The 18,744-nt window shown below is 36.8% G+C and overlaps 1 protein-coding gene across 3 annotated transcripts in view; it reads left to right on the top strand.

The window, feature by feature from the left end:
* Rabgap1l (RAB GTPase activating protein 1 like) overlaps positions 1–18,744 on the top strand; it is a 526,658-nt gene that overhangs the window by 34,869 nt on the left and 473,045 nt on the right. For all 3 annotated transcript variants that reach the window (XM_048356662.1, XM_048356663.1, XM_048356664.1), the window contains exons 2-5: positions 3,805–3,975; positions 5,643–5,832; positions 11,337–11,547; positions 13,102–13,276. In XM_048356662.1, coding sequence (XP_048212619.1) covers positions 3,838–3,975; positions 5,643–5,832; positions 11,337–11,547; positions 13,102–13,276 — 714 coding nt within the window. In that variant the 5' untranslated portion in view covers positions 3,805–3,837. The remainder of the gene's footprint in view (positions 1–3,804; positions 3,976–5,642; positions 5,833–11,336; positions 11,548–13,101; positions 13,277–18,744) is intronic.

The raw sequence follows: 18,744 nt of genomic DNA, 5'->3' as shown, positions 1-18,744 counted from the left end.
CCTGGGGCTTTGAACTCAGGGCCTGAGCATCCCCTAGCTTCTTTTTGCTCAAGGCTAGTGCTCTACCACTTGAGCCACAGTGCCATTTCCAGCCTTTTCTGTTTATGTGGCGCTGAGGAATCAAACCCAGGGCTTCATGCATGCTAGGCAAGCACTCTACCACTAAGCCACATTGCTAGCCCCTGGTTGGTATTTTTAACAATTCATTTCTCATGTTTATCGAATATGCTAAGTACTATACTAGTCATGAGGTAGTTGAAGGCAGGGGAAGCAGAGTTTCTGGATAAAAAAGTGGTTTATATAGTGTCGACATCTTCCTCTCCCCTTTTTATATCTCATCTTGTGTCATATCCTCTGTGATCTAGCTACCATGACCTCTTTTGTTTCTCATTCTTTGCTCATATCTAGGCTTATATATTTACTGTTTCTTCTGTTATAGTTTTCCATATAATTCTTTCCATGGTTGATTCATGTTTATTCAGCCAAATAGCAAATAAGTCTTTGGTAGTACTTATTGCAGGATGTGATTGTAATTTGTGTTCTGTTAGAATATTAGTAGCCTTTAGAAGACAGCTGTGTTTTTACTCAGTTGTGTAGCTTCCGGTACATAGTAGAGACTCAATACATATGTATTAAATGTAAGAATGAACTGATTCTTGAAGGAATCAGTGTTTGAAGGTAGGAAGTCAGAGCTAAGATCTGAAAGAAGGAAAATTACTGTGATTAAGGAGCTATAATTAGAATGTGGCAGGGGCAGAAGTATAATAGCCCTAGTTATTCCTAAAAAATAGTTTGGATTTTACTTGAATTTAGTCTGGAGTTTTAATATAATCTGTCCCCTCAAAAGTTCCTTGGATGGCCTGGGTAAAGAATAGATTGAGGGTGACAAGACTGGTAGGAGACTTTTGCAGTAGATAGTAGTAGTGGGCATAATCGATAATGCATTGATGGAGAATTTATTTGGATGTGGGGCTTGCCATGACTTGCTAATGGGAAGAATGAAGAACTAGAAGTAAATCAATGGTAACATCCAGGTTTCTTATGAGTAACTTAGTTGTAGATGGTATTATTTGCTCAAATGTGGAGTTTGAAAACCAAGTTTCTAGGAGACATTAAAAATTCTGTTTTGGTCCCAATGTACTTAAGATGCTGATAAACACACACACACACACACACACACACACACACACACACACACACACACACACACACACACTTTTTCCCCTGGATTAGTCATGGGCTTAAATTCAGGACCTGGATGCTGTCCCTGACCTTTTTGCTCAAGGCTAGCTCTCTACTGTTTTGAGTCACAACTCCACTTATACTTTTCTGGTGGTGAATTAGAGGTTAACAGTCTCATGGACTTTCCTGCCTAGGCTGGCTCTGAACCATGATCCTCATATCTTAGCCTCTTGAGTAGCTTTGGTTATTGGCGTGAGCCACCAGCATCTAGCCTCTGATAATATTTTTACTTGGGAATGTCAAGTAGATAATTGGAATCCAAGTCATGAATTTAGAGGAAGCATTTGAATTGGTATAGAAATATGGGACACTTGTAACATATATACACATATGCTCTTGTATTCCATGACAGACATTATTTAGTGTGTATGGCAAGTGATTTCCAATATTTAGAATTCAGATGGAAGAACAACAACTTGAGAAGGACTTGGAGAGGATTGGATATAAAAAGGTATCATATTGGGGCTGGGAATGTGGCTGAGTGGTAGAGTGTTTGCCTAGCATGTATTGAAGCCCTGGGTTCGATTCCTTAGCACAACATATACAGAAAAGCCGGAGATGGCACTATGGCTCAAGTGCTAGCCTTGAGCAAAAAGAAGCCAGGGACAGTGTTCAGGCCCTGAGTTCAAGCCCAAAGACTGGCAAAACAAACTCTCAAAAAAAATAAAAACAAATAAAAAGGTATATTGTAGGTATTTTGGCAGTAAAAGATTGGCATAGTAACTCATACCTGTATTTGTAGCTCCTAGAGAGGCTGAGATTGGGAAGATCACTGTTTGAGGCCAGCTTGAGAAAACAAGTTGGCAATACAGATTCTAGAACTTGGTCCATGCCTACCATCCTAGTTATGTGGGAAGTGTAAATAGGAAGATCATGGCCCATGCTGGCCTAGGCAAAAAGTGAGACCCTTTTACAAAAATATCTAAAGCAAAAATGGCTGCGGACTTTAAGTAACAATCTACTTAGCAAGTATAAAGCTTAGACGTGTTAAGAAATCGGTTGCTTAGTATATACTGTACAGTAATTTGGTAAACACATGTGAAGTAGAAAAATCTAGAAAATAGATGAATCTACTTCAAGAGTTTCTTAAAACAGGACATTAGCACGAGTAACATACATAAATCTTGGCTAGACCATGAGAAGATAATGCTTCTCTTTGTTTTGGCATTCTTGGGAGTTTTGTTTATTAGAGTTGTAATGTTTAAATGTGTAATTTGGGAGTAAATGATTTGTTTTCCAAGATTAATGGTCTTAGCGCCACCTAGTGGTAAAATGAAACACTGCATCCATATTTAGAGAATGAATTTCCTGTGATTTAGAGTCCTGTGTTCTTTAATAAGCCCACTGGTTTATTCAGCCTTTCTCTAACATTACCTTTTTGCTTATTTTGCAGTTTAATATTTAGTTCTTTTTATCTTCCAGGTGTTAGCTCATGTATTTCTTTCTTAAAAAGTTCTTTCCTACTACTCAAGTTGAGTTATTCTATACTTTTTATAGATTCTCTTTAACACTAAAGCCTGTGTTTCTTCCTTGCCCTGAGAGTTATTTTGGAATTAACTTTTTTCATTATTGCCCCCCCCCCATTTTGTATGTAAACTCTAGAAAAGCAGGCCCACCTGCTTTCTTTATGAATTCATGGAAACCTAGGATGCTATACATTCTTGACTATGTAATATATTTATTTTTGAAGAATTTATATTTTACTATAAAATATGAAAAGAGGGGTTACAGTACATAAGACAGGTAATGAGTTATGTAATATGATTTTAAAGTCAAAATTAGATGTGGCAATATATGAAATGGAGGAAGTGATAGAGTGTTGAGTTTCTGTGAGGGTATAGTTTCATCCAGAAACAGAATTATAATGTTTTTTATTACTGAAAATTAGCTGGATTATTATAGAATGAAATATTTTCTTATGAGCTGTATTAATGTGACTGGGAAAGAAAAAATTGTGGCTTAGGGTATTGAATTCTGTATTAGTTAACTTCAGTGACCCAGGAAAAGTACTTAAAGGTGGTATATATTGGCAAGATAAGTTATTGAAAGCATTTGGATTTAATTAACAAAGTAATTGAAATATTAGATTTTTTTTGAGCCAAGGTTTTCCTATGTTTTTCTCTGTTGAACTCCTACCTTAAGTTTCTGAATCACTTAAAAGTGATCATCTAGCCTCCAGAATACTGGTGTGTACCACCATGTCCAGCTGAAGGTAATTTGTTTTTGTGTGAATTTTTAGGTGTTTCTGGTTATGTGCTTAATTATTTCTTTAATTTATTAAAAAGAACAAAAACAATATTTCTCAGGGAATTAGAGACTTACAGTTAAATCTGTTTAGTTGAGAAAATGGGCAGATTTGTGGTTGTTTTCAGGGAACAATACAGAAAATATATTTCTATTATGTGGACTAGTCCAGGAAAGTAACCTCCCTAATTTTGAGATGATTATCCAGCAAGATTATTCAACAGGAACCATTTTAAAAAGTGCAGTAGTTTATACTTTTAAGTAGTTTATGTTTTTAACCTGTAGGTTTTTTCTTTTTAATTTCTGCATTTTTCCTAGGTGAATGTGGGAAGAGAAGCTTGCAGAACTGAAATGGAGGGCAGAGCTTCATTACAGAAGGTTAGTGGGTCATCTGATTCTGTAGCCACACTGAACAGTGAAGAATTTGTTTTGGTTCCTCAGCATGCTGATGATACTTCTACAAAAGATGACGGAAACCCTCAACTGAAGGTATTTATTTATCTTCTAATATGACTTATTTTAATTCACTTTTTCTCTTTAAAATTATTTGAAGATTATCTTGGGTGGTATATAAGAATTTAAGGATTTTCTTACTTATTGACCTTGAGAGTAAATAAAAATTAGTGATTTATCCAGAGGTTTTAGTGTTTTAAGGATTTTGGTTTTGGTTAATTACCTTGTAATTTGGTATTTTATAAGGAAGAAACTAAGGGAAAATAGAAAAGAAATATAATTTGCAAATTAAACTTAATGGCTAAATCTTATAAAAATTTAATTGATCAAATTGTTTCTGTCTTCTGGGTTTTAGAAGTCAGTTACATAAAAGTTGTTTTCTTTTCACATTAGAGATGTTTTCCATTATGAAATTTATGTTTTAAGTCAGCTGTAACATTCTAGTAAGTGATTTAACCGTAAACTTGTATAAATATTTTGAAAATGTACATCATATATTTAGCAGTTCTTTTCATTTGGATATGGTCATTTTTCTTATTTTCTTTTTGGATTAATTTTCCTACCTCAAAGAAAAGCAAGCCAGCAAATGTAGGCATATGTGCATGAGAATTCTATAACTGTCTCTGTAAACAGGTATGGAGTTAGTCAACAGTGCTATGTATTCTTTCTGGCTTTCGCTTATCTTTAAGAGTAGCATCAGAGATGCCTTAATATATTAGTCTGATAATGAAATTAATGCAAAAATGAGATAATTAAAAATCCAGTTATGTTATTCTGAGAATATGTAGTTTTATCCTTCAAACTAACACTGGCTTAACTTTTAGATAGCTGTATTTTTAGATTTATTGGTTTTATTATTATTTGCCAGTCCTGAGGCTTGAAGTCATGTCTTGGGCATTGTTCCTGAGCTTCTTTTACTCAAGGCTAGTGCTCTACCACTTGAGCCACAGTGCCACTTGTGGCTTTTTCTGTTTATGTGGTGCTGAGGAACTGAACCCAGGGCTTCATGCATACTAGGCAAGTAACTCTACCACTAAACAGTTTGTAAAGAAATTGTAAACTACTTGTACTGTCTTTTGAAAGGCATTTACAAATTAGCCTATTTAAATTTACCCATTTTTTTCCTTTATAACATATAATTTTAAGATCATATGACTTTTATGATACATTATCCTCAAATGAAAAGGAATAAAAGAAAAAGCAATCTATAAATGACATCTCTTATCAAATGTAGTTGGAAACTACATTTTTTATATTTTATGAAGAATCCTTTTGTGAAATTAATAATCTCGTTTAGTTGGTTTTATTACTTGGCATTTTAATTTCTTTGATTTTTTTTTTTTTGCCAGTCCTGGGGCTTGGACTCAGGGCCTGAGCACTGTCCCTGGCTTCTTCTTGCTCAAGGCTAGCACTCTGCCACTAGAGCCACAGCGCCACTTCTGGCCATTTTCTGTATATGTGGTGCTGGGGAATCGAACCCAGGGCCTCATGTATACGAGGCAAGCACTCTTGCCACTAGGCCATATCCCCAGCCCTTAATTTCTTATATATGTGTGAAATTAGGTATATTTGTATTCAATAAATATTTAGATTGTTTAATATTTTCTAGAAACAAGTTTTTATAGAAGAAATTACAACAGTTTCACATAATTAATATTCAGAATTGTAATAGGATTGAGATAGAATTAAATTTCTGTCTACAGATAGTTTCTAATGGTGATGAACAATTGGAAAAAGCCATGGAAGAGATTTTGAGGGATTCCGAAAAAGGACAAAGCAGTCTTGTTGATTGTCAAAGTTCCAGTGAAATTTCAGACCATTCATTTGGAGCTGTTCCAGCCAGCCAATCAAATAAGCCATCTCTTCAGTTAATTTTGGATCCATCTAACACGGGTATTATATTTAACACGTATTTTAAGATGAAAAAATGAAAATCATTAGTTAATTGTATTGTATTGTCTGTATTTATTTTTGGTAGTACTAGAATTTGAGCTTGGCTTCATGCATGCTAGGCAGGCATTCTGTCTCTTGGCTATGAAAGGTATTGTAGTTGATAAACAACAATCTTGTGTTTGTGGCAATCTCTAATGAAGACTAGTCACTACTACTACTCCAATATATTTAGATGAATATAGAAGCAAAGATGTATTTTTGTGGTCTAGGAAGACCTTAGTTATTAAACAGGGTGGTAATAGGAAGAAGACAGTGGGGATCCTAATGAATGATACTGTGGATATATGGGGAAGGAAGAGGTGGGGAATGTAAGCTTAATAGGAGGTAAATGAGAAAGTGGAATAAGGTAGGAAAAGTTGAGCTAATTTTGTGTTGGGGGACTGAAATGAAGATAATTGAGTAAACATACATGAGTAAAACAGTATGGATAGAAAAGTGAACGAAAATAAAAAACAAAGCAAATATAAAAACTCAAAGTAACTAATATACAACAACAAGACTTCAGGAAAAAAAAGGATATTTGGGCAATCTAATTACTGTGAAAAAAGGTAACAAGGAAGGATTAGTGATGGGAGAACAGGTAAGAAGGGAATATGAGCACACAAAAAACAGCTCTTCTTATAGATAAAAGGAAAGTGTGTGTAAACAGTATGAAATAAGAATCAAAATTAAATTTTGGAAGGCAGGTGTTGTGGTGCAAATATGATGACTTTGGAGGAAAGGAAGAGAAGCAAAACTGAAAAGTGAATGGAAAGGGGGTAAATGGCTTACATTGAAAGGTAGAAACTAAAAATTAAATGCGGTATAGACATACAATAAAGAAATCCAGATGGCTGCAACAAGGACACATAGACTGATAATAAACATAGTAAGAATGTTTTGTTGTTCTTGAGTGGGGTGCAAGAACACCCCACTGTTCTTTAGGAGTGGGTGGGAGGGCTATTTTTCCTCAGTGGTCAACACAGAGAGCCCGGTGGCAGGCCATAGATAGTGAATACTTAACAGAACATTTCCTTCCAAGGTTATTTTCCACCCTGACCTCAGACTAAGCAGTTCTCCCCTAGCCTGAGAAGGTAGAGCCACTGGAGAACTTCCTCCCCCTCAACTCTCCCTTCAGAGTCCCTGCTGCCTGTTATGCCTTTGTTCTGTGACTCAACAGGGCATCCCTGAGATCTTTCTCTCCCAGATGTTGGGAGTGTCTGCCTTTTTTGGGTTTTCATCTGATTCTAAATAATGGTTTCTGTCTGGAATTGTCAGTTGCCATTTTAATTCTCCATGGATAATAACAGCAGCTTCCAGACCTGTGTTTCTGCAGTTTGTCCTGGCAGGAAATACCCAGTCTGGCTTCCCAAGCCCCTGGTAGCAAACTAAGCTGAGAATGTTTCTTCCTGCCTTTGAGATTCTCTTATGTATACTGTCACACACTTCCTTCTTCCCTTCTTCTCAACCATCTTATTTGACTGACACATCCAGATTCTATGGAAAATGCCCTGTGAGCCATGATTGTTCCTTATCCACAGGCTCCCAATGGGGCTGAGTCCTGACAACAGGTTTTCTCTCAAGATGGCAACTCCCTGTTTCTTTCAGTATAGGTAGTCACTGTCTCACAAATCCCTGTAGTAGAATTAACACTTGATCTTGCAGATTTTATGGACTTTTCTTGGAGCTAGGGTTGGTGGTTTGTGGGCAGGACCATCTCATTTTATCTTGTATTGCAATCTTTGATTTCCCATCTTCTAATAGAAGGAGCCAGATGCTGCTCAGAACACTTCCTCCTTTCTCCAGTTGAGATCATTTCCCTACATCCATGTCACCTCCTTTGTGGTTTATGGCTCCCTCTTCCTTCTCTCCAGAATCTATCTATTCTGTGACACATTGTGTTCTCATTCACAGAGTGAAAATAGCAGATACTTAAAATCTGTCATCTTGCCTTACCTCTTCTATCTAGAATTATATTTTCTTAATGAATTGATGGTTTTATTATTGTGAAAGATCTAATTTCTCTTGTTAGTATTCCTTGTTTTGCATCCTATCTTTCCTGGTATTGATATAATTCCTCTAGTTTTCTTATGGTGCTGACACTCATTTTCTATTAAGATAATTTTTAACATATTTGTGCCTTTTCAGTGTGTTTTGTAGGTAGCTTTCAGTCTTACTGTTTAGGTCATGGTCAACAAACTATGCTTATGGGCTAAATCTTGCCTCCTATTTCTTTAGATGTGACTTGTGTTTAAGGATGGTTCTTACCTTTCTTTTGTTTGTAATATTGGGGTTTGAGCTGACAGTTTTGTGATCACTAGGCAGGCACTCTCTTCAGCCACACTTCTACCCCTTTTTGCTCTGGCTATTATTATTATTATTAGAACTACTACTGCTATTTTTGACAGTACTGGAATTTGAATGTTTGACTTTATACTTGCTTAACTTGCTTGCTTGACTAGTACTTTATCTCTTGAACCCCATCTTCATCCTTGCTTTTTGCTGGTTATTTTGGAGATAGAGTCGGAAACTTTTCTGCCCAGCTTTCTGAAGTTATTTTCTGAGATAAAGCCTTGGTGTTTGTTTTTTCTTCCTGGCTGGTTTGGTTGTACCACAGTCTTCCTATTTATACTTCTAACCAATAGCTAGGATGTCAGGTATGATCTCCTCCTGCCCCCCATTTACTGTTGAGATGGAGTCTCTCACAACTTTCTGTTGGGCCTGGAATGGAATTGTAATCATCTCCATTAGCCTCATGTAGCTGGTTACCACCATGACCAGCGTCTATGAGATAGGGTCTTGTGAACTTTTTGCTTGAACTTCCCTAGAACAGAAATGTGCCTGATCTGATCTGTGATCAGATCTGATCTGATCTGATGAGCCACTAGCTGTTTTTTTTTTTTCTCTTGGTAACACTCTGGAATGGTTGAACATATATCAAAAGGAGAATAAATACTTTGTGACACATGAAAGTTGCACTAATATTCAAATTTGAGTCTATAAAGTTTTGAATTTTGTTAGAATATTCTGTGAAAGGATTTTTTTCTTACTGTATACACATCTATGTAATAACCTAGATTTGTCTCTTGGTTCAAAAAGTTCAAAATATTTGTCATATGGCCTTTTAAAAAATGCTGATGGCTTCCTCTTATTGAACATTATATTTTTTGTGGTGCTGAGGATTGAGCCAAAGGCTTCGTACTTGCTAGGCAATCACACTACAATTGATATATGCCCCCCAGCCTGGCTATGTGCTTTTAATGTATTTAAAAAAAGTTTGGATGTAAGTGTACTTACCTTACTGATACTGATTTTTTTTTCTCATTGTTCCTTCCAGTTTCTATTTTCTTGCCTTTCTTCTGGACTGAGGGTTTTTTTTTTTTTTTTCGTGCTTGAGCTTGAACTCAGGGTTTGGATACTGTACCTGAGCTTTTGTGCTCAAGGCTAGTGCTATACCACTGACCTACAGCTCCAGTTTTGGACATGAGAGTCTTATGGATTTTCCTGTCTGGGCTAACCTTGAACTGAGATCCTTAGATCTTAGTCTCCTGAGTAGCTAGTATTACAGGTAGGAGCCACTAGTGCCTGGCTGATCAAGTATTTTTTAATGTTCATTTTACCTGTATTACCTATGTTCATTCTGATTTCCACTTTCATAGTGACGTCACGCATTTGCATTCCCCTCAGTAGTGTACAAGAGTTCTTTTTCCTTCTTTCATCCCCTTTACCAGTATTTATTTTTATTTGTTTTCTTGATGATAATCAGTTTAACAGGGTGAGATGGAATCTCAAGGTTGTTTTGATTTGGGTTTCTTGCATGGCTGTGTATGCTGAGCACTCCTTCATCTATTTATTGGCCAACTATTCTTAAAACTGGTTCATTTATTCATTGGCTTTTTTTTTTTTTTAAGACAAAGCCTCACCTTATTTCTCAGACTGATTTGGAACTTGGCTTTATATCTAGGCTAGCCTAAAACTTAGGGTCCTTAGCTTTCTTAGTGCTGATTACCAGTATGTGCCACAATGCTCCATTTAATTTGTAGAATTTTATTTCTCCTTTTGGTGATTTAGTACATTGGACAGACTCAAAACTGAGAAAACCATGTTGCAGTGACCATAGAACATGGTATATGAAGTAGTTCGTTTTGAGATAAATTGTGGTGGTAAGGTTACTTTAATATATATCTAGGATTTGGACTGTGAACTTTGATAAATGGCTTTTGTGAGTTGTTTGTAAAAATCTTTTTAAAAGGAATCCTGATACTTTGTAGGTGAGGAGACAGATGAATATGTGTTTCAGGTAGGGGTAGGGATAATGTTATACTACCATGCAAATAAATACCTTGTAATAATAAATTGGACCTTTACTTCATGCTGTAACTAGAATTTAAGTTTATTTTCCTCTTAAATTTATTATGGGGAAGGAGTGGAATAAGGTAAAGTAAACATAGAGGCATTCAACTAGAAACAACTAGAAGAAAAAAATGCATTTGAACACTTACATACAAAGAAGCCTACAAGCTAGTAAAGAGGAAAGTAAGCATTTGTTTGTTTGTTTGTTTGTTTTTGGCCAGTCCTGGGGCTTGGACTCAGGGCTTGAGCACTGTCCCTGGCTTCTTTTTGCTCAAGGCTAGCACTCTGCCACTTGAGCCACAGCGCCACTTCTGGCCATTTTCTGTATATGTGGTGCTGGGGAATCGAACCCAGGGCCTCACGTATATGAGGCAGGCACTCTTGCCACTAGGCCATATCCCCAGCCCGAAAGTAAGCATTTGATTTTCATTGTTACCTACAAGTTAGTATTGTTTAATTGTGGTTAGGACTGATAAGTAAATGCGGAACTATGGAAAAAAATCTTTACACTCAAGATACGGTATCTTCACCGATTTTACTTTTGATTTTTGTTATTTTAGGTTTATCTAATTATCTTTACTGTAGTTTCCTTTTTTTTTTCTTTTTTGCCAGTCCTGGGCCTTGAACTCAGGGCCTGAGCACTGTCCCTGGCTTCTTTTTGGTCAAGGCTAGCACTCGGCCACTTGAGCCACAGTGCCACTTCTGGCCATTTTCTATGGTGCTGGGGAATTGAACCTAGGGCTTCATATATATGAGGCAAGCACTCTTACCACCAGGCTATAGTTTCCTTATTGTTGTCCTGAATCACTTGAATTCCATTTTTTTTGTTACGTATAAGGCTTGAAGTTTTTTTTTTCCTTAAAAGAAATTACCTGAATGAAGTAATATTTGAAGAGATTTAAAATTACAACATGACCAATTCTGGAATTTGAATTAAGGTTTAGGATTAACAATAGAAGAAATGAAGGATCAGAAAGACTTAAATTTTGTTTGAAATGTTTCATTTCTTTTTGAGCATTTGGCAAAAACAACAACAACAACAAAAACCAAATAAAACCTCTGTAGTTTTATATTAACTTTTGAGTGTTTTTGTTTTATTTTATTTTTTTCAGAAATATCTACACCTAGACCATCTTCTCCATGTGGGCTTCCTGAAGAAGATAGTGTTTTATTTAATAAACTGACTTATTTAGGATATATGAAGGTTTCTTCCCCACGTAATGAAGTAGAAGCTTTACGGGCAATGGCAACCATGAGATCTTCTAGTCAGAACCCTTTTCCTGTTACTTTGTATGTGCCAAATGTCCCAGAAGGTTCTGTGAGGTAAATCTAATAATATTTTTCTTTAGACATATATTAAGTCTTTTGAATTGTGGTGAGGATGATATATCATAAATCAAATAGCAGAATTCCTTTAAACTCCGTAAACATACAAAGTAAACATTATGCTTAGAGTATGTGTCTAGGTACAAGAGGGTATTCGGAGAATTATCCTTAGGAGATAAGTAGATAAGTCAAAATAAAAGTATATTCTTGTAGCTGGTGTTGGTAGCTCATACCTGTAATCCTAGCTGCGTAGGAGGCTGAGGGTTGAACATCACAGTTTGAAGCCACTGCGGGTAGGAAAACCCATGAGACTCTTACCTTTAATAAACTATTCAGAAAAGGCTGGAAGTAGTGCTGTGGCTCAGGTGGTAGAGAGTGCTAGCCTTGAGCAAAAGGAGCTCAGGGACAGTGCCTAGTAGGCTCAGAGTTCAAGCCATGGGAATGGGAAATAAAATTTAAAAAAATTCTCATAATTTGTATGTTTCTATTCTGAAGGAACACAAAACTGGTAGTGAGCCTATTGCAATAGTGGTTCAAAATCTAGAGAATGATGGCTAACTTAAAAGTACAAAATTAATAGCAAGATAAATTTACAAATTTTTGATAAAAATACTTTGATCTTTTCAGGAAAATATTTTATAAATATATTACTTAGATGGCAGTTCCTAATAGTGTCAAAATATATTTTGATATTATCTATTTAGAATTCATTTGCTAAACAAAAGTTTGAGATCTTGAAGGAGTCTTCAATGCTTAGATCAGTCTAAGGCACATAGGATGTGTACAAGGACACTCAAAGAATTATGTGTTTCTAAATCTCAGAAACTCCTTTCAACTCATATTCTGTTGTTGAGTCTATCCTTGTGCCCATCTGAACTAAAGTAGGATGAAAGAGGTCTTAAATAATAATAATGGGGGATAAATAAATTTACAGATACTACTCTGGAAATGGACTTTTCCACGAATGTGGGAATGACCTGTGCCCTTCTATTTATTTATTTGTTTTTGTTTTTGTTGCCAGTCCTGGGGCGTGGACTCAGGGCCTGAGCACTGTACTGCCTTCTTTTTTGCTCAAGGCTAGTACTCTACCTCTTGAGCCACAGCGCCACTTCCAGCTTTATTTCATATACGTGGTGTTGAGGAATCAAACCCAGGGCTTCATGTATACGAGGCGAGCACTTTACCACTAGGCCATATTCCCAGCCCCACCTGTGCCATTCTATACTGACAGTCCTATGAGCAAAGTAAGACTTGACTTCAGGGTTGAGTGAAAATGCATTTTTGCCAGACGATTTGCTCCAATTATTTTGAGTAAATGAATTAGATCTTAAATATAGTAATAAAGAAATTGACAACAGAAGATAAAATGTGTGTGTATGTATTTAGCATTTTTAACAATATGAAGGTAGTTTGCTTTTTTGATTTCCTAGTACGTGCTTATGTTTGTGATTTTTAAAAAGCAATAGTATTGTTTATATGTCATATATTGGCATAGTAAAGCTATTTGTGTTTGATAATATTTTACCAATTTTTTTTACCACTGTTCTTCAGAATTATAAACCAATCAAACAGTTTGGAGATAGCATCTTTTCCAATCTACAAGGTGTTATTCTGTGCACGTGGACATGATGGAACAATGGAGAGCAATTGCTTTGCATTTACAGAGAGTTCCCATGGTTCAGAAGAATTTCAGATCCATATTTTTTCCTGTGAAATTAAAGAAGCAGTAAGTATAGTACTGTGTAGGAATTTTGTGTGGAGATGAAGTAGAGTAATCTTGAACTATTCATTTTCCTGTTATGTGAATACATTAAATAAACCTGTAAAGTGTTTCTAAAGACAAGTTTAGTATTTGTAATGGCACAGATCTGAATATAGAATGCTAAGTCTGATATGTCTATGCATTAAAATGATATTACAGGTAGGGTATGCTCCTGGTGTCTAGTTTGTTTAATGCTAAAGTGAACATCTATAGGCATGCAATTTAAATTGTAACCATAGAAATTCTATGCCAGGATTCTTGTTTGTGTGAAAAGTTCCAAGTCTTTTTTTTTTTTAAAGGAAGACTTTAATCTAAACATACATTTCTTTGTATATACTGAGTTGTTAAAAAAAAGTGTGATAGATAGGACAATAAATATTAAGTGTGCTGCTGTTGTGCCTGGTACATAGTAGGAATGAATCTAAGTATGTTGAAAGAAGTATGTGTGTGTTTATGAATGAGGGGGGCTATTTCTGATCCTTGCAAACTCCGCTACAGAGGTGGGGAAGCAGATGGTAGAGTCCTGGCATTTCATGTTGGCAGCCATCATTTAACACACTTGTATGGTTACTGGACTATTGGAGCCCAATAGCGAGGAAATGAACTTTGAAGAACCGAAGAAACTGCTGCTTGGAGAGAAACTGCTCTAGAATGAAATCAAAAGGGACCTTGCTACAAGCATTTTCCATAAATGTAACGGTATGAAATTTTCTTTTTGGGATCATAGAATCTTCTTGTTGCTTTAGCCCTGAGTAAACAGTAGAATAAATTTAGAAATTCTTGGCCTGGGCATTTTGGATATAGTATGAAATAGTATTAATTATATTTCTGGAGACCATATTTGGTACATTCCAGGTTGTGAGGAAGAGGTTTCCATGTATTAATTTTTTCGAATACATATTTGAAAGTATTCCACTGTGGGGCACTGTTGGGGAGATATATTGAAGAAGAAACTCATGATGGTGGCCATTACACTACTAGTAGACATCATTTCTAAATGAAGAGTAACACAGTATTAGTATAGAGTTTACACTGGACATTGGATTAAACATTTGCCTGATAGTCACACATCCCATGGCACAAGTAATAACTCTTTATGAAAGTGACCTTATGTTTCTCTTTGTATAACACAGTCCCACTTTATGCCTGTTGCCCAGCTATATTACCAGTACCTTTCTAGTTATTTTCAAATTTGTTTTTTTCTGATTTGAGTGATAAATTATATGGTTACCTTTAGATTATCCTGAGGCTAAGAGAATGGATAATTGAACTAGGTTTCAAACTGAAGTCTTCAATGCTAAAGAGCTATGTATTTTCAGAAACAACTTTCTTGTTGCTTAGTTATTTTAAAGAACAAATGTCTATTTTTGTTTTATACTTATATTTTATAAATGTCTTTATCAGCTATATATTTTACATTCCAGCTACATTTGTGGTTTACATGAGCCTTTTACAGAGCTGTCAACTTTCTTCTTGCTTCATTCAAAAAATAATTATACTTGTAATTAATCTGAAGTTTTTTAGTTACATTTACTGGTTATCTGTTTATCTGATTTCCAGAGGTTTCCTTTCTTGTAGTAAATAGTTATAGTCCTTAGTATTTGAAGCACAGCAACTGGCACTGATAGTTAAGGAACTAAATGATAGACATTCTTATCACTGAGGAACATACTATGTAGAAATACCACTAATTTTATTGTTTTCCTCTTTTTTTCTTTTTCTTTTTTTAACAGAATCTCTGGATGATATCTGAAGAATTTTTCCCGTATAGGCAAGAAGACTCTTTCTCAGTTGGAGTAACAACATTACTGCTACTACTGCTACTATCACTGTGATACTCCTATTTCACTATAAAACCCTTCAAGCAGAAGGCACCAACTACTGTAGAAGGGAGGCCCATTGAGGGTGATGGCTCTCATGGACACTTGTGATACAAGGATTAAGGCTTCCCATTGTAGGGTCAGGACACATTTGATTCATTACTTTGGTTATTGCTCTACAGGACCTTGTTGGACTGGGTCTCTTTAATGTGTGACAAGAGTTGGACTATCCAACCAGAAGTAAATCTTAATGTCAGTGATCTTCGTAGGAAGAGTGATGTGGCAGGCTTCTGCTGAAGTACTGTAGACAAAACAAATCAGAATCAGTGGGGAAAAAGATGCCAAAGATGAAACTCTGCTTGTTATATATTTACAGATGTATTACACAAATTTTGAAAACATATTTTTAAAGAGGCTTAGTTGATTTTATGATTTCCTTTCTATAAGCTAATACAACATTACTTCCAAGATCTTGATGTTTTTAAAAGTAATTATTAATACAAGGAAACCTCAGTGTTGTATTTTACAAGCTTGTTATTTTCTCCCTCTGGTGTTAGTCATTTTGAAGTATTTGATGATAAATGTTGGTGGTTTTACTTCTTGGTATGTAGCCTTAAACTTAGATCATTCTGCCTCAGCATCCTGAGGTCAAGGTAGCATGTGCCATCATTCCTGACAAGATCTTGTGTGTGTATGTGCGCATGTGTGTGACTGAGTACTGGGGCTTGCGCTCAGGCTCTCCACTCTTTTTTTTTTTTTAGCCAGTCCTGGGGCTTGGACTCAGGGACTGAGCACTGTCCCTGGCTTCTTCTTGCTCAAGGCTAGCACTCTGCCACTTGAGCCACAGCGCCACTTCTGGCCATTTTCTGCATATGTGGTGCTGGAGAATCGAACCCAGGGCCTCATGTATACGAGGCAGGCACTCTTGCCACTAGGCCATATCCCCAGCCCCAGGCTCTCCACTCTTGATCAGCTTGCTTGAACATAGCTGGTGCTTTACTTCTTAAGCTATGTGTTCAGCCTTCCTTTTTGCTGCGTAATTGGCAGTAGAATCGAGGTATTTTCTGCCCAAGCTGGCTTTAACCAATGATCATTCAGGTCTCAGCCTCTCTTGACTAGCTGAGATTAGAGGATTAAGCCATCAGCTCCTAGCTGAACATTTTTTTTTGGTGTGTGTGAGGAAGAACTGGTAGTGAGTTTGAACTCAGAGCTTCCTTGTAGCTCCAAGTAGCCCACATCTCCACCACTAAGATCTATTTTTTTTGTGCCAATCCGGGCCTTGAACTTGGGACTTGGGTGCTCTCATTGAGCTTCTTTTTTCAACGGCTAGTACTCTATGAGCCACAGCTCAAGTCTTTTTGCTGGTTAATTGGAGATAAGAGTCTCATAGACTTTCCTGTTTGGTCTGGCTTTGAATAGAGATCCTCAAATCTTAGCCTCCTGAGTTGCTAGCTACGATCTTCTTCTTCTTTTTTTAAAAAAAATTTTATTTTCCAAAAGTTGTTTTATTTCGCCTTCTAAGAGCAAACAATGTTATTACAAATGTGGTGTACAAAATAGCTGCCTACCCAGTGACACTCTGGTATGAGTCATTTTATAGTGAAATTGCTTTAAAATTTTTTTAAATTATTTTTTTCTTATTTATTGTCAAAGTGATGTACAGAGAGGTTACAGTTTCATATGTTAGGCATTGGATACATTTCTGTACTGTTTGTTACCTCCTCCCTCATTCCTCCCTCCCCCTCCCCCTATCCCTCTCCCCCATAAGTTTTTTTTTTTTTTTTTTTGCCAGTCCTGGGCCTTGGACTCAGGGCCTGGGCACTGTCCCTGGCTTCTTTTTGCTCAAGGCTAGCACTCTGCCACTTGAACCAGAGAGCCACCTCTGTGGGGCTGGGGAATCGAACCCAGGGCTCCATGTGTATGAGGCAAACACTCTTGCCACTAGGCCATATTCCCAACCCAAGATCTTAATTATTAACTGAACCTTTTTTTTTTTTTTTTTGGCTTGCCAATGTGCTATTATATAAAAGAAAGTCTTACTTTCTACGTGTGAAAATATTTTTCAAATGATATTTATTGAAGTGAGTTTTTAAGCTAAATACCTTATTTTAGAAGGTAAATAGGAAGTTAGCTTGTTTGTTCTCTCCCCTCCCTCCCTCCCTCCCTCCCTCCCTCCCTCCCCCTCCCCCCTTTCTGTCTCTCCTTTCTCTTTCTCTCTTTCTTTCTTTTGCCAGTCCTAGGGCTTGAACTCAGAGCCTGAGCACTGTCCTTAAGCTCTTTCTACTCAAGGCTAGCACTCTATCACTAGGCCAAACTCCTGGCCTCTGTTAGTATTTTCTTTCTTTTTTTTTTTTTTTTTTGCCAGTCCTGGGGCTTGGACTCAGGGCCTGAGCACTGTCCCCGGCTTCTTTTTGCTCAAGGCTAGCACTCTACCAATTAAGCCAAAACGCCACTTTCGGCTTTTTCTGTTTATGTGGTGCTGAGGAATCGAACCTTAGGCTTCATGAATGCAAGATGAGCACTCTACCACTAAGCCATATTCCTAGCACCCTGTTAGTATTTTCTTGAAGCCAATTTTTATAAGATTTTAAAAGGTTTATTTTATCTCTATCCAATGAGTAATGTATTTGAAAGAGTTTTAGCACATGCCACTTCCCTCCCTCCTTTCCTCTTTTCTTCTTTCATTCCTTTCTTCTTTCTTTAATAATTGAGGATTAAACACAGGTGTCACATACATTGGGCAAACAAGTGCTAGTCCTAGCATGCAGGTGCAAGGCAAATTTCTAGTCCTTTTTTTTTTTTTTAAATGCAAGTCCTGGAACTCAGAGCCTCACCACTGTCCCTGAGCTTCTTTTTGTCAGGGCTAGTGCTTTACCACTTGATCCACAGATCCACTTTTGGCTCTTTGGTGGTTAATTGGAGATAAGAGTCTACTGGACTTTTCTGTCTGGGCTGGCTTCGAACCTGAGTTCTCTTTGTTGAGTAGCTAGGATTATAGGCAAGTGCCACCAGCACCTGGATAATTTTTTTTTTTAAAAGATAGAGCCTTATACATAGGTGCTGGTGGCTCATGCCTTTCATCCTAACTACTCAGGAGGCTGAGATCTGAGGATTGCTGTTTGAATCAAGGTGGTGAGAGTGAGACTCTTACCTCCAATTAACTACCAAAAAGTTGGAAGTGAGCTGTCACTCACAGGTCGTATGGTGCTAGCCTTGAGCACAGGGACAGCACTCAGGCCCAGTGTTCAGCCCCCAAACTCTGACATGAAAAGAAAAGAAAGAGATTTGCCAATTTTTGATCAGGCTGACCTTGAACTTAAGATCTTCCTACCTACTCATGAGTAGCTGGCATTATAAGCATGTACCATTGTATCTGACTAGCACATACCTGGTTTCTTAGAATGATTTTTTTCCACATCTATTTCTTCTATGACATTTTCTTGATAATATGGTGTTTCTGAAAGAGAAGGTGATCTGAAATCAATGTTAATAGAGAGGATTTATCATGGAAAAGCTGGCTGGCACTGTTTATTTTAAGTAAATACCTTTGCTATTTAATCACATTATTTGAACTTTCACCATGTGACATAGTTGAGAATTTTGAAGATACTG

This window comes from Perognathus longimembris, chromosome 11, assembly GCF_023159225.1.
Source record: "Perognathus longimembris pacificus isolate PPM17 chromosome 11, ASM2315922v1, whole genome shotgun sequence".
In the NCBI taxonomy this organism is placed as follows: Eukaryota; Metazoa; Chordata; class Mammalia; order Rodentia; family Heteromyidae; genus Perognathus; species Perognathus longimembris.
The sequence above is the reverse complement of the archived record's forward strand: the minus strand, read 5'-3'. Positions and strand labels throughout refer to the sequence as shown.